Below are 14665 nucleotides of genomic sequence, written 5' to 3'. Positions count from 1 at the left end.
AGATGTTTTATTTTTCCTTACCAGTATGATCTGGAAACAGAAGCTTCAGTGTCTGGAATGAAATCCAAATAGAATGTTTCCACCTCTGTAGTCCAAGAAATAATGGGATTATCAACAAAAACATCAGTTTTAACCATTTGTATTGGCGTTTTTATATAGTGAAGAAAAAGATATTTCAGAAACTCACCACCAGGGAAATATTACAAAAGCTGCAGGCTTGTTTTCAGAACCAACCTTTTGAGTACTGGGAGCATTTTTCCAGCTTTCAAGCTACACCACTCATGGGAGAAAAATTCTTTAATATGCTGACCAGGGAACATTTAAAGTACTTTTAAGATTTGTAAGCGACCAATGAACTTTGCTTGCTTGAAAATATAAGTTAAAGACCGCTAATTTTTTCCTCATTTCCTTGGCCCCTGCTACAGGCACTGGCTGAGCTCCCAGGCTTCCAACCATGTCACCCTGGTTTAAGTAAATCAATAATATATAACATTTATTTACTTAATAAAGCAGTTCCAGATATTTCCAGCTTCCATAAATGCTGAATATGATGCATTATTAGAATTTACCTACAGATTATATCTGTCTAAATTTTATTTTAAATACAAATGAAGTGCTGTATGATGGATAGTGCCTTAGAAACAACACAAAGAATTGTAAAGAAAACAGAACAGTATATTTGCTTCAAAAAAAAATCTGTCTAGAAAATTTAAAATGTTACCTATGTCATTGTGATATTATTCTACCCTTTGTGCGGCAAGGGAGTCCCACTTTGACATCTAGGCTGATCCTGTAATTGTGTGAGTCAACCTGACTCAGTTGATAGCATGTGGCTGTGAAGTCGGAAGATAGTGGGTTCAAGCCCTTCTGGAGGACTTAAGCACATGATTTAGACTGATAGCCCAATGCAGTACTCAGGAATTGTTACATTGTCAAGAGGTGCCTTGTTTCTGATGAGATGTTAAACCAAAGCTCCATTTGCCTGTTCAGGTGGACATTAAAGATCCATTGCACTATTTGAAGAAGAAGCAAGAAATTTCCCCAGTACTGTGCCAATGTTCCCCTCTCAACTAGCATGATCAAAAAAGAGATTTAGTGTCCATTCATCTCTTTTTTTTTCTCTGAGATCTTACAATGCACTAAATAGTTGCAGAGAAATGTGGTAAAGTACTTTATAAATGCAAGTCTGTCTGTGTGTGTGTGCACGCATGCTGGACAGAGATATCTATATCTTGCATGCATGCACGTGTGTGAACACGTAAATATGCACAGGCACATGTACACACACACACACACACACACACACACACACACACACACTTACACACAGATGGAACTACAGAAGATAAAAATCCAAGTAATTTCCTGTAGATCTGTTCAGGCACCCTGATGAAAAGTGCATGGATATTAGCTGACTACAAGATCAGATTCCTAAGCGATTGCACATGAAGAATGACCACTTGGGTGAAGTTTCAGAGGGCTGTTTGTGCCCATGTTACTGGGTATTACAGATCCTTATCACTTGCACAGATGCAATATCATTTTTTGTAGGTAAATGCTCAGATTGCTCTAATATGTTCTACAGATGGGCGCCCTCAGTGGGAGGTAGAAGGAAAAATTATCAGGGAGAAGTTTCAAGGGGTAAGATATTTAATTTTCTTTTTTTTAATGTTATTCAGTATTGGTAAAATTTAGACAGTCATGTATGTGTTTTGAGTGGTTATTTACACCAGTTTGGCTGGATTTTAGGAAATAAGTAACATTTTTCAAAGTTTTGCCTAACTTAGTGTTGAACTTTTTGAACTCTGAAGGTGAAAAGCAGTCTTGATCTATTTTTCCCTCCTATCTATGTTGACTTCCGCAATGAAAATTTATTTGGAACATGAAGTTTTGGTCAAAATTGATTTTTTTATTGATTGCTATCTTATGGGTTAAGGGAATGAAACTGGATTTCACAAGTCAATTTTCTTTTTAACTAGTTTTGAGTAAGAGAAAATTAATCTTGGAAAATGTATTTTCTTTTTTTAATAATGTGCAAAATGTTTCCAGTGCTTTAAGTAGCATTGGAGAATTGTACAAACCTGCACATTACTCCTTAATTCATAGTATTTAACTCAAAAATCAAAATAGGCTAAAAGTCTTCAGAGTTAATCTGGCTTGATATTAGAAATTGTGGTCTCATGCCAATGAAAATGCTACTATGTCTGATATTAAGCTCAGCCAAATTCCATTATCCTGCTATTATTCTACTTGGTAATTGGAATCCCTTGTTTTCTGGTTGGAAAATTCTGTTCGAGTTTTATGGAAAACCTAATTTTTGGATGCCATTTCTATTTTTAAATTTAAAACATTTGAGTATTTGGCACATATTTCATTATTTTAAAACCACAAGTTCAGTTTTGATTCCCCCCCCCCCCCAATCCGTTCTTCATTTCTTTGAGGGATTAAGTGAAACATGAAAGATACCAAGAACTGTCCTTGCGATTTTACTATAACTGATCTTCATTTATTGCTTTATATTCAAAACACACCCTGATAATGATCAACAATATTTACTTAATTTTTTTTACTTTAAACCTTAGAAAGTGAATTGTGCATGAACTTATTCTTTAAAGTTGTCTTGTTTCAGGTTAATCTTGTTGTTGAAGTCCCTCCCTACCATAATAAAAATGTTACATCTGCAGTTCAAGTTCAGTTTTATGTTTGCAATGGCAAGAGAAAAAGAAGTCAGTCCCAGCGCTTCACATACATGCCAGGTAAATGGTTTCATTCAGTTGGTTTCATTTTGACTACAAAAATGTGGGGAAATTGTATTTTCTATGCGGTAAAATTACAATAAAATGCAATTTTAAGAAATATGTATTGTCATTTCAGTATTGAATCTTGAGCTGCTCTTGAAATAAAATAAATTGTTATCTTTATCAATGTTGTATAAGAAGGAGGCTGGCATGATGTGTTGTAGCAAGCATTGATCTCAGCTGCACTGTTGTTCAGAGTGTCTGAAAATAGGAGCAACTTGGGTAGATAACACAGTCAGTGTTCTCTTGAAAAATATTCATTTATGATTTATTGGGAAAACTGGCTGTAGAATTTATTTAGAAAAAGCCAAAGATGGTGGGGTGAGGGGAAACTAATACAATTATGACACACCCAAATATGAAATGAAATGTATGAGGGCAGTGAGTTCACCAGAAATTGGGGCACCCAGTGATTTTCAGCATTAGTGGTTATTTTTCTTTCTACTCTACTGTTTATAATCTTGTTCCTGTGCATGTGCTGGCAGTTAGACTATTTAGTTTGGCAGCAATCCATTGAGTTGTGACATTTGTAATGGTGATTGCTGCTACTTTCAAGAAAAAAAACGAACAGAAGAGAATATTTAGAAAATGTTTAACTTGGGGATTTAGGGTTTTTGCTTATACTTGGAAATGTAGTGAAAAAGGTGGTGGGGTAGCTCTGTTGACAGGATGAAATTAGTACAATAGTGAGAAATGATCTTGGCTCAGAAGATCAAGATGTAGAATCAATTTGGGTGGAGTTAAGAAATAGCAAGGGTAAGAAATCACTGGTGGGATTAGTCTATAGGCCCCCTAACAGTAGCTAAACTGTAGGGCAAAATATAAATCAAGAAAAATGGGGGCTTGTAAAAAAAGTAATGCAATAATCATGGGGGATTTTAACTTTCATATAGATTGGACAAATCAAATTGGCACAAGTAACCCTGAGGATGAGTTCATAGAGTGAATTCGGGACTGTTTCTTAGACCAATACGTTGTGGAGCCAACCAGGGAACAGGCCATTTTAGATCTGGTAAATCTCAACAAAAATATATATACCTGTAAGTAGGAAAGACTCTACGAGAAAGGTGTACCAACCATGGCTAACAAAGGAAGTTAAAAGAAAAGGCATACAACATGGCAAAGATTAGTGGTAAGCCCAAAGATTGGGAAAACTTGAGACCAGCAATGGAGGACTAAAAAAATGATAGAGGAAGAAAGTAGATTGAGAGTCAACCAGCAAGAAATATAAAAACTGACAGTAAGAGCTTCTATAAGTATATAAAAAGGAAGAGAATAGCTAAAATAAGTATAGGTCCCTTAGAGGATGAGACTGGGGAAATAATGGAAAACAAGGAAATGGCAGTGGCATTGAACAGATACCTTTGATCTGTCTTCACAGTTGAAGACATTAAAAGCATACCAATAACAGTAGATAATCAAGAGGCAAAGGGGAGGGAGGATCTAAAAACTATCACTAGGGGACAAAGTACTAGGCAAATTAATGGGTCTGCAGGCTGATAAGTCCCTTGGACCCGATGGCTTGCATCCGAGGGTCTTAAAGGAAGTGGCTAGAGATAGTGGATGCATTGGTTGTAATCTTCCAAAATACACTGGATTCTGGAAAGATCCCAGCGGATTGGAAAGCCACAAATGTAACGCCCCTATTCAAGAAAGGAGGGAGACAGAAAGTAGGTAACTATAGGCCAATTAGCCTAACATCGGTCATTGGGAAAATGCTAGAATCGATTTATTAAGGAAGTAGTAGCAGGACATTCAGAAACTCAAAATAAAATCAAGGAGAGTCAACATGGTTTTATGAAACGGAAATCGTATTTGACAAATTTATTAGAGTTCTTTGAGGAAGTAACAAGCAGGGTGAATAAAGGGGAACCAGTAGATGAAGTTTATTTGGATTTCCAAAAAGCATTCGATATGGTGCCACATAAAAGGTTTCTGCACAAGGTAAGAGGTTGCGGGGAGGGGTAATATATTAGCATGGATAGAGGATTGGCTAACGAACAGAAAACAGAATTGGGATAAAGGGGTCATTTTCAGGATGGCAACCTGTAACTAGTCGGGTGCTGCAGGGATCAGTGCTGGGGCCTCAACTATTTACAATCTATATCAGTGACTTGAATGAAGGAAGCAAATGTACTCTAGCCGAATTTGCTGATGATATAAAGATAGGTGGAAAAGTAATTTGTGAAGAGTACACAAAGTGTCTGCAAAGGGATATAGATAGGCTAAGTGAGTGGGCAAAAATTTGGCAGTTGGAGTATAATGTGGGAAAATGTGAAATCAACCACTTTGGTAGGAAGAATAAAAAAGCAAAATATTATATAAATGGACAAAGACTACAAAATGCTGCGGTACAGAGGGATTTGGGTGCCCTCGTACATGAAACACAAAAAGTTAGCATACAGGTGCAGTAGGAATTGGCCTACTCCTGCTCCTATCTCGTTCTTATTTTTAATACGTTATATATGTGCAAGTCATCCCTAATTGCCGTTGAGAAGGTGGTGGTGAGCCGTCTTCTTGAACTGCTGCAGTCCATGTGGCAAAGGTTCTCCCACAGTGCTGTTAGGTAGGGAGTTCCAGGATTTTGACCCAGCGACGATGAAGGAACGGCGATATATTTCCAAGTCAGGATGGTGCGTGACTTGGAGGGGAACATGCAGATGGTGGTGTTCCCATGCGCCTGTTGCCCTTGTCCTTCTAGGTGGTAGAGGTTACGGGTTTGGGAGGTGCTGTCAAAGAAGCCTCGGAGAGTTGCTGCAGTGCATCTTGTAGATGGTACACCCTGCAACCACGGTACGCCAGTGGTGGAGGGAGTGAACGTTTAAGGTGGTGGATGGGGTGCCAATCAAGTGGGCTGCTTTGTCCTGGATGGTGTCAAATTTTGTGTTGTTGGAGCTGCACTCATCCAGGCAAGTGGAGAGTATTCCATCACACTCCTGACTTGTGTCTTGTAGATGGTGGAAAGGCTTTGGGGAGTCAGGAGGTGAGTCACTTGCTGCAGAACCACTCACCCAGCCCCTGACCTGCATTTGCAGCCACACTATTTATGTAGCTGGTCAGTGGTGACCCCCAGGATGTTGATGTATTTAAAAGTCATGATGTGGAGATGCCGGTGATGGACTGGGGTTGACAATTGTAAACAATTTTACAACACCAAGTTATAGTCCAGCAATTTTATTTTAAATTCACAAGCTTTCGGAGGCTTCCTCCTTCGTCAGGTGAACGATGTGAAAATGAAAACCTCGAAATGAAATCGCATTTATAATTCACAGAACAATGCTTGGTGAGTACAGACAGTTTTTTCAACTGCCCGTTGCCAAGGCAATCAGTGTGCAGACTCTGTTGGTTGCGTCCAACAGAGTACCCTTTGTCGTCCAGTACTTCCCCGGAGCGGAGAAACTACGCCATGTTCTCCGCAGCCTTCAACATGTCATCAATGAGGACAAACACCTCGCTATGGCCATCCCCACACCTCCACTACTCGCCTTTAAACAGCCACCCAACCTCAAACAGACCATCGTTCGCAGCAAATTACCCAGCTTTCAAGAGAACAGCGTCCACGACACCACACAACCCTGCCACGGTAACCTCTGCAAGACATGCCAGATCATCGACACAGATACCACCATCACACGAGAGGACACCACCCACCAGGTGCATGGTTCATACTCCTGTGACTCGGCCAACGTTGTCTACCTCATACGTTGCAAGAAAGGATGCCCCAGAGCATGGTATATTGGCGAGACCATGCAGACGCTGCGACAACGGATGAACGGACACCGCGCAACAATCGCCAAACAGGAGGGTTCCCTCCCAGTCGGGGAACACTTCAGCAGTCATGGACATTCATCCACCGACCTTCGGGTAAGCGTACTCCAAGGCGGCCTTCGAGACACACGACAACGCAAAATCGTCGAGCAGAAATTGATAGCCAAGTTCCGCACCCATGAGGACGGCCTCAACCGGGATCTTGGGTTCATGTCACGCTACACGTTACCCCACCTGCGAACAAATGTTATCTGTTTTTAATATAACGGGTCAGTTGCTGTCTTTTCTATGTTTCTACCTCTCTATCTCTTTTTTTTTGTTTGTTGTTTTTTTTTTGGTGATTTGTATATTCTGTGAGACCCGGCAGGTAACACCTGTCTGTCTGCACACTGATTGCCTTGGCAACGGGCAGTTGAAAAAACTGTCTGTACTCACCAAGCATTGTTCTGTGAATTATAAATGCGATTTCATTTCGAGGTTTTCATTTTCACATCGTTCACCTGACGAAGGAGGAAGCCTCCGAAAGCTTGTGAATTTAAAATAAAATTGCTGGACTATAACTTGGTGTTGTAAAATTGTTTACAATATTTAAAAGTCAGGATGGCCACGTTGTATCAGATTTTTGTATGCTTTCTCATGTGTAACTTTGTTCTAATAGAATTGGAGCTCTGGGATAAATATTTCCAAGGAAGTGGGGGTGGGGAGGGGAGGGGAGAAAAGAATAACTAACTGTCAGTAATTTCGCCATCAATGGTTATCAGATTTTACATTTGATGGTGTGATTCAGTTTTCCTCCATTTTTGTCAAGTCCCAGCAATGAGCAGGTATTTTCCACGAAGTGAGCAGGTGAGCTGTTCTTTTAAACTACTGTCTTATTCTCACCTCATTATTGGTGGTACGGTTGACAGACAAGGTCACTAGAAGCTGGTGCTTATGGATTGTAGAGCGATGATGGACTGATGAGAGGGGAAGGGACAAAGGAGGCAAGATCACAAGATCGTTATGGATTAGCAAAACCGTTAGGCCCATCTTAGTTCATCCATTCAGAAAGATCCTATATTTTTCTTGTCAAATTTCTCCCTTGCTCTACTGAAAGTGTTGATTATTTGCTGGTGTTCATTTCTTTGACAAGGTACAGAAGTGTGCCAGGCAATTATTTATGTATGAGCTGCAACAGTGAGTGTCAGCCGGCTCTTTGACCACTTTGTGCGGCAGGGAACGGCACGGTCAAGCCAGATCCTGCTGTTGGCCAATATGCACTTCCAGCGAGGGTCAATGGATAGCGATCAGAAGCAAGATTCCTGGCCAGTTAATTGTTTTTCTCCAACCTCATGCAAAGACATTGAAGCCATTCTTACCATTACTCCTGCTGAAATCAGCTAACTCTGTACATACTGGGGTTTGAACTAGATACTTTGCTGATCTGTATCACTTAGTGGATAAACTCACGAGTCATCATGGGAGCTCTTTTCCAATTTTATATGAAAGATTGTGCTGCACAATGAATATCCTCCTAAGACTTTTTTTCTTCCCAAAGCTCTGTTGTAATGACATTTTTTTATTATAAATAGCACAGCAAAACTTTGCCAGAATATCAGAAACAACAGAGGATATAAACTCAAATGGGAAAGTTCCCCTTTGGGGAAAAAAATCGAAACGTATAGAATAAAAAATGGTTGGAATCTGTAACACAGTTTGAACTTTGCTCTTGTAGACTGAGTTATCAGAACTCCTTGATTGTATTGCAGCCTTGTTGCTCCTTTCTACCCATCTGTTATTCTCAATGGACAAAATAACACTTCTGAGTAGTAAGATAACTAGTATTAAACTTAGCGCAGTTAACCGATTTGAGCAATATCAAAATATTCAATAATGCAAGGAAAATAATTCTGGAAAATATATTAGGGTCAATTTTAACTCTTGGAGGGGGGTGGGGAGCCAGCAGGAGTGGACGATTATCTCGCACAGGAGTGTTTGGCAGATTTTAACTCCTGTGCCTCATTTCAATGCCGCCGATTTGGGCGGAAAGTAGCAGCTGGCTAGCGGGGCGGGGAACAAAGATCAGACAGCCTAGAGGAACCTGCCATCACAGAGAAGGTTGTAGGTAGCAAGGCAAGTTAGGGATGAGAGATGTTGCGAGGGTGTCGTAGCTGAGGAGGGGGGAGTCCGGGGCGGAAGAAGCTCGAACTTTCCTTTTTGGGACCCAAAGGAGCACTCCTGCTCTCCTGGCACCACTAAGGAAAGTTTTTTTTTGAGCTTACCTTAGAGGGACTCACTGGCATCCTGACCGCTGTACTTGGCAGGAGCAAGATTTACATTTATAATTAGGCTCCCGTGGGAGTCCGGCAGGAGCCTCACCTGCTTAAACCAGCAGCATTAAAATGGGAATTAGCGGGAATGGAGCCGCTCAATTTTAGCTGTTCCCCTGCTCCTTTCCAGCTGATAGGAGGGAGTTAAATTGCCCCTATTATGTCTGTATGAATAATGTCCTGAGTTTAGCTATAGTATTATCTTAGAACAGTAAAATAATATGAAATATTTCACCAAAGCTGAGTGCTCATAATGCAGCCCACTTGATGTGAATGTTTCCTGTTTTCATTGTAAGAAATGGTTAGTGGACCAATGATGGATCAGGACAGGTGTTGGCAGGAAGTGGCTTGTTGTAGTGCTAAGCAGCAACCAGTTATTATCTGTAAACCACGGTCTTCTGCTAAACTGAGTGGCAGAAGCTGAGGCTTGAACTTGTCGCAAATTGTTTGTCACTAACAACAGCGTATGTGTGGGCGTATGGCACCCAAAGCAACGGGAAAGCAGTGTGAAATGTGTAGGCTTGTCCTGTCATGTGAGCATTTGAAGTAAAGCAGCCAAGCCTTTTTGGTTACTTGTCTCAAATCTTCAGTTTTAAGAATTGGTTTATTATAGAAACAGGCTAAAAGTGATGCCACAAAGTTACCATACCCTTTCTAGGCAAAGCTATTTTTCATCTCATATTCAGATATTATTCACTCTCCCTTGCTTCAATTCTCTTTTTTTCCCTCCCCCTGTTCCTCTTTGTTTTTTAAATAAGCAAATAATATTCATTCTGCCACAGAAGATAAGAAGTCGGCTTAACTGCAGGTTTGGGAGATGGTGCTTTTAACTGGCTGTTATCAAATTCATGCGTTGGCTTCTTCAGTTTTTCTTTGTTTGGGAAAGCCACATTTCTCTGTTTTGATGCCTTTGCTAGTCTACCTCTTTGACATTAGAAACTCACCATGGAATCACATGGGAGAACCTACATGATACAGAACATTTACACAGTGCACCTTGCTGTAACTGTTTTCAAATCTCCCAAATTCTGAAAAACTTGTAACATAACTTATTTTAATGGTATTTTGCTGGCTTTTGAAAATATGACGGCTATTGTATTGTCTTTCCTGGGTACATGTCACTTGCACAAGTAAAGATCAGAGTTGGTAGCCAAGAGAGTCATTTGTATGCAATAGATTTTTGAAGGGAGATTTTTTTTTTAAAAAGGCAAATAATTTAGTATGAAATTTGCAGTTTAAGGATGCATCAGACAAGGTTTACCAGAAGATGATCTTCATTTGCACTACTGTGGATTAAGATTGGACTGTGTAATGACTAACTTTTAATATTAATATTATAGGAATAGAGATTTTTTTTTCTTGTTTGTGAGCAATAGCACAGAACACTGACAATATTATAGGTTGCGCATTACATGGTGTAACCTTGCTGTCATTATAACAAATCATATCCTCCAACCCAATGAACAATGCCATGGGAGATCTGCTAGTGTATTTTTCAAAAATTTGTGCATTAAATTTTCTGGAAATACTGTAATAAGTGTGTGTATATGTGTGTGTGTGTGCGCATTTGTTATACATACATACATACATACATACATACATACATACATACATACACACATATATATATATACATATGTCTTTGAATTAGACAAGAACGGCATTTGTTTATAAAATACTTGGATTCATTTGTAAATGTGGATTCCTACAGCAGAAAATTTGCACAAGAAAAGCACTTCCATTTCACAATATCAAAACGCTTAACCTTTTAGTGAATGTGAAACTGCTAAATGGAGCACTGGAAGCGGTACAAGTGATGTTTGTACGTCTGTCTTCAAAGTTAAGTTGGGTGGAAATGTTGAAAGCAGCTGTTAACATTTGTTGGCAGGATTCACAAACTATTCAATATGTTTAAGTAGAGACAAACTACCAATGTTCTGAAGTTTGTGATACCATCTGGCTGCACTGCAAAAAAAATGACTTGATTCAGAATTTTTCTTAACTTGTTTCCTAACAGTACTACAGCTGTGTTACCCCTCTACCAGTTGTAAATTCCCATGAAAAAAATTAGGCTGCGTAACATGATTATGGAATGATTTTAACACACTCATTTAAAAACTCGATTAGTAAACTAAAATTTAAGTAGCTTTAAATGCAACCTTTCATCAAGGTATTCCCTTTATTTTGAGTCGTCCTCCCAAGCTTGACACTTTGCAGTTCTGTCATATGGGGGGACATAAACAGTGCTCTCAAAACAAGGGAAAGTACCTTTATTTTTTGAAAATGTCCTGCATTGTTAGTTTTTGTCTTATTTTCTTTGTATTAAAAATATACATTAAATTGCATTGCATTATTACATTGGAATCTTGTGCCCCTAGTTTAAGAGCACGTTCATAATTTGTGGGACTGAGTTGACTTGAAAAGTATGTGCATTCTGCTGCAGTGTGCATGTACTAAGCAGCTGTCCTCTCATTGAGTGAGCACTCTACTACTGAGCTACACTTTTGATTAGACAAAAGTTTTGTGTTGTAATAGAAAAGGGTGGATGAACAGTAATAGTAATTGCAGTGAATGTAATTTCAGGTTTTTAAATGCATTTCTAAAAGATGAAAAAGAAATCTCCCCATATAGTTGCACTTATTAAGAAGTAGATCAGAATGTCAAAACTTCACCATTGAGTGCCCTCATAGCTCAGTGGATAAAAGTACTACCTTCTATGATCTGGAGCCACAGGCCAGGACATTTGGTCCCTAGTTTGTGCTGAATTCACTGATCAGAGTAGGGATGTTTAAATTGGCTTCAGTGCACCTGGGCTAAGGAGGAGAAGAATTGGGCAGGAATCACAGTCCTGATCTCTGTCCATTGACCCCTTACTATAAGTGTGTGTGGATGTCATGTGAGGGAATAATCAAGCTCAGTCATCATACCCTCTATGCTTGAATATCTAGTTAATTCTCATTGTTTACGATCACTCCTAAGAAATGGTCATTTGGATATGGTTCTGAAGGGCTGCCAGTGCTTAGAAGAAAGAACTTGTATTTATATAGCACTTTATCATATCTCAGTTATCCCATAATATTTCATATTCAAGAATTTACTTTGAAGTGACATTATCTCAGCCAATGTGGCAGTCATACAGCAGGAAACCAGAAAAAGCAGTGAAATGAATGGCCAGTTTATCTGTTTTTAATGGTGTTGCTTGAGGGAGAACTTCTTGCTCATCATCAAATAGTGCCGTGGGATCGTCATGTCCATGTGAACCACCAGAAGGGTCAAACAGGGCCTCAGTTTAACATTTCATCTGAAGAATTGCATCTTTGGCAATGCATCACTCACTCAGTACTGCACTGAAGTGTCAGCCGTGATTGTCTACTCAAGTCCTTGAGTGGGGCTTGAACCTATAGCCTTCTGAGTTAGGGGAGAGCCAGCTAAGCTGAGCTGATGCTTAAGGGACCATACCGCAACATGAGACCATACCTTCAGGAGAAATGGTGAAAAAACTGGGGTTCATTTATAGCATGTATTTGTCTGCACACCTTCCTTTATTTTTTTTTTCTTTTCCTTCACAGTTTTAATCAAGCGGGAGCATACTGATGAGATAGAATTGCCCACCATTCCCACCCTTCCATTGCCTATTGCACACACTGCTAGTGTACCTGGTCTACATCAAGTTGGGTCTCAGCTGCCTTCCTCAGATACTGGACACCTTCATGAAAATTTGGCACCTACTTCACAGAGGAACCTTGGTCCTCCAATGCAGCAAACGTATGCACCTATGGTTTCTCCACCAGTAACGTGTATGCCACATCTACCAACAAGAAGCATTAGCCCAGGTTCAGAATGTCCCATTATGCCTCCCTTGGGTCACCAGTCCTTCCCAACACCAGCTCCACCTATCAGGCCTTCTTATCAGCCTATGCAATCTAACATGATGTATAATGGACAGCCAGGTCTTCCCATGAACTCTGCTTCTAGCCAAGGATATGAAAGAATATCTTATCAGCCTGATGTAGCTGGTCCACTTCAAATCAACCTTGGATGTCAACAAATGCAGCAAATGTACTGTTCTCCAAATCCAGGCCCAGCTTCATCACCATCTCCAACAGCAGTTCATTCTTTGGGACATTCTCCACATTCTGGACAAACCTCACCACAGCTACACAATACGAGTTTAGGAAATCTATCAGCGCCCCCTCCATTGACACATCACAATGTGTGTAATCAATCTCCATTTTCAACACCGGAGAGAGCATCCCTGAACATTAAACAAGAACCAGAGGATAGTGAGCTGCCTTTTCAGCCCATTGGCCTGCAGGATATCACGCTTGATGATGGTAAGTAATGTAACCTATTTTAAACTTCAAATTCTGTTGTTGAAAGGACATTGTTACCAAAGAATTAGTACACAAATTTAGAAAACATACACACATAGATACTTAATCTAACAAGGTAGAGATTTGTCAGAACAACTCCCAACACAGAGTATCTTGAATTTGTACTCTCTTTGGAAATTGTGTTTAAAAAGCAGATGCTTCTTTTTAATGCAATTCTAGAACAGAATCTGCATGATGTGTTAACTGTTAACAGGAAAACAGCTGTTCTTATCTTTTACCATCAGGTTTTTTTCTTCCCCGCCTACACAAACCAGACACATCCTTTTAATTGACGAACAACTTGAAATAATTATTTTGAATATTTTTATTTGTTGAACTGACCAGGAGTTCTAGTGAAATGATAAACTTCTTCGTAAGTATTGCACCAGAGTCAGCTGTCATCAAGAGCAAGGTTATTGGTCAAGAGAAACATTATTGTCAGGATTGATGTTATCGGCAGCCATTGCACTGTTATAATGAATCACAGAATTGTCAGATGGGGACAGGGTTGCTCCTTTTTAAAGGAATTGTATAGAATTAAACATACATATTGGTTTTAATTTTTGAACGAAAACTGTTGTGTAAAAGGTATTCTGGTGGCCTAAACAGTTCTTCACTGAGAGTATGACTAGCTTTTTTTTTCTGTTCTGTGTCAGTATTTCTCCATAATTTTCCTCGGGGGAGGAGGAAATAAGAACAACATGGGCAAACTTTTCGATTTTTTTTTTCCATTTTTCCCACAGCTCAAGCTGAGGTTAAACAGATATTGTGCAAGAAATAAATCACTTTTCCTTTCTTCCTAAAAACTATTAGTGAAAATCTAACCTTTTGATACCTAAATTTAAACTTGGAAGAAATTGAATTCATACCACAGACTTGAGACTGATTTGATTTCTCCATCATTTCACATCAGTATATCCCGGTCTCATACTGCTGCTTTGGGCTATGGGAAGTTCGAAAATGTTGCACAAATTCTGGCATACCTGAGCCAGAAATGTATGTAGTGAAAAGTAAGCTAAGCAGACCCCGGCTGATGTCCTAAACGATTACAGAATGTGTAGCTACCAACCACATGTCACATCTCCACATAAAATGTTCTGGAGTGATTTCTACGTCTATTCCAGCTGCCTGGTAAAAAAAAATTGTAATTTTTAAAGTATCTCTAAGTTCCAATAATGTTACAAAAGCATACCAGCAATATAGAGACTTGGTATAAAACCAGTGTATGTTTACCACCTACACTCTTCTTTCAGCCCATAAAAATAAGAAATTGTATGTCATGATCACAGCAAGCTGTTACTGTTATTTAGAAATATCTAATATGTTTCTCTCCCTTTGGTTGCAATGAAGACTAGCAAGGAAGCTAGGATCTTCTGAGTAAGACACTGAACCTTATACATTTTGCTCTCACTTTTAG

At 39.4% G+C, this 14665-nt stretch overlaps 1 protein-coding gene across 4 annotated transcripts in view; it reads left to right on the top strand.

Annotated features, from left to right (window-relative positions):
* The window catches only part of nfatc3a (nuclear factor of activated T cells 3a), a 141523-nt gene that overhangs the window by 76002 nt on the left and 50856 nt on the right, over nt 1-14665 (top strand). For 2 of the 4 annotated variants that reach the window (XM_067997861.1, XM_067997862.1), the window contains exons 7-9: nt 1586-1641; nt 2630-2756; nt 12445-13209. In XM_067997861.1, the coding sequence (XP_067853962.1) occupies nt 1586-1641; nt 2630-2756; nt 12445-13209 (948 nt within the window). Of the gene's footprint in view, nt 1-1585; nt 1642-2629; nt 2757-12444; nt 13210-13493; nt 13564-14665 lie in introns of those variants that run through there. The other 2 variants (XM_067997863.1, XM_067997864.1) reach the window with 2 other exon arrangements.

The sequence above is a fragment of the Heptranchias perlo genome, chromosome 16 (genome assembly GCF_035084215.1).
Source record: "Heptranchias perlo isolate sHepPer1 chromosome 16, sHepPer1.hap1, whole genome shotgun sequence".
NCBI lineage: Eukaryota > Metazoa > Chordata > Chondrichthyes > Hexanchiformes > Hexanchidae > Heptranchias > Heptranchias perlo.
Note: the sequence above shows the minus strand (reverse complement) of the source record. Positions and strands in the feature narration are given on the sequence as shown.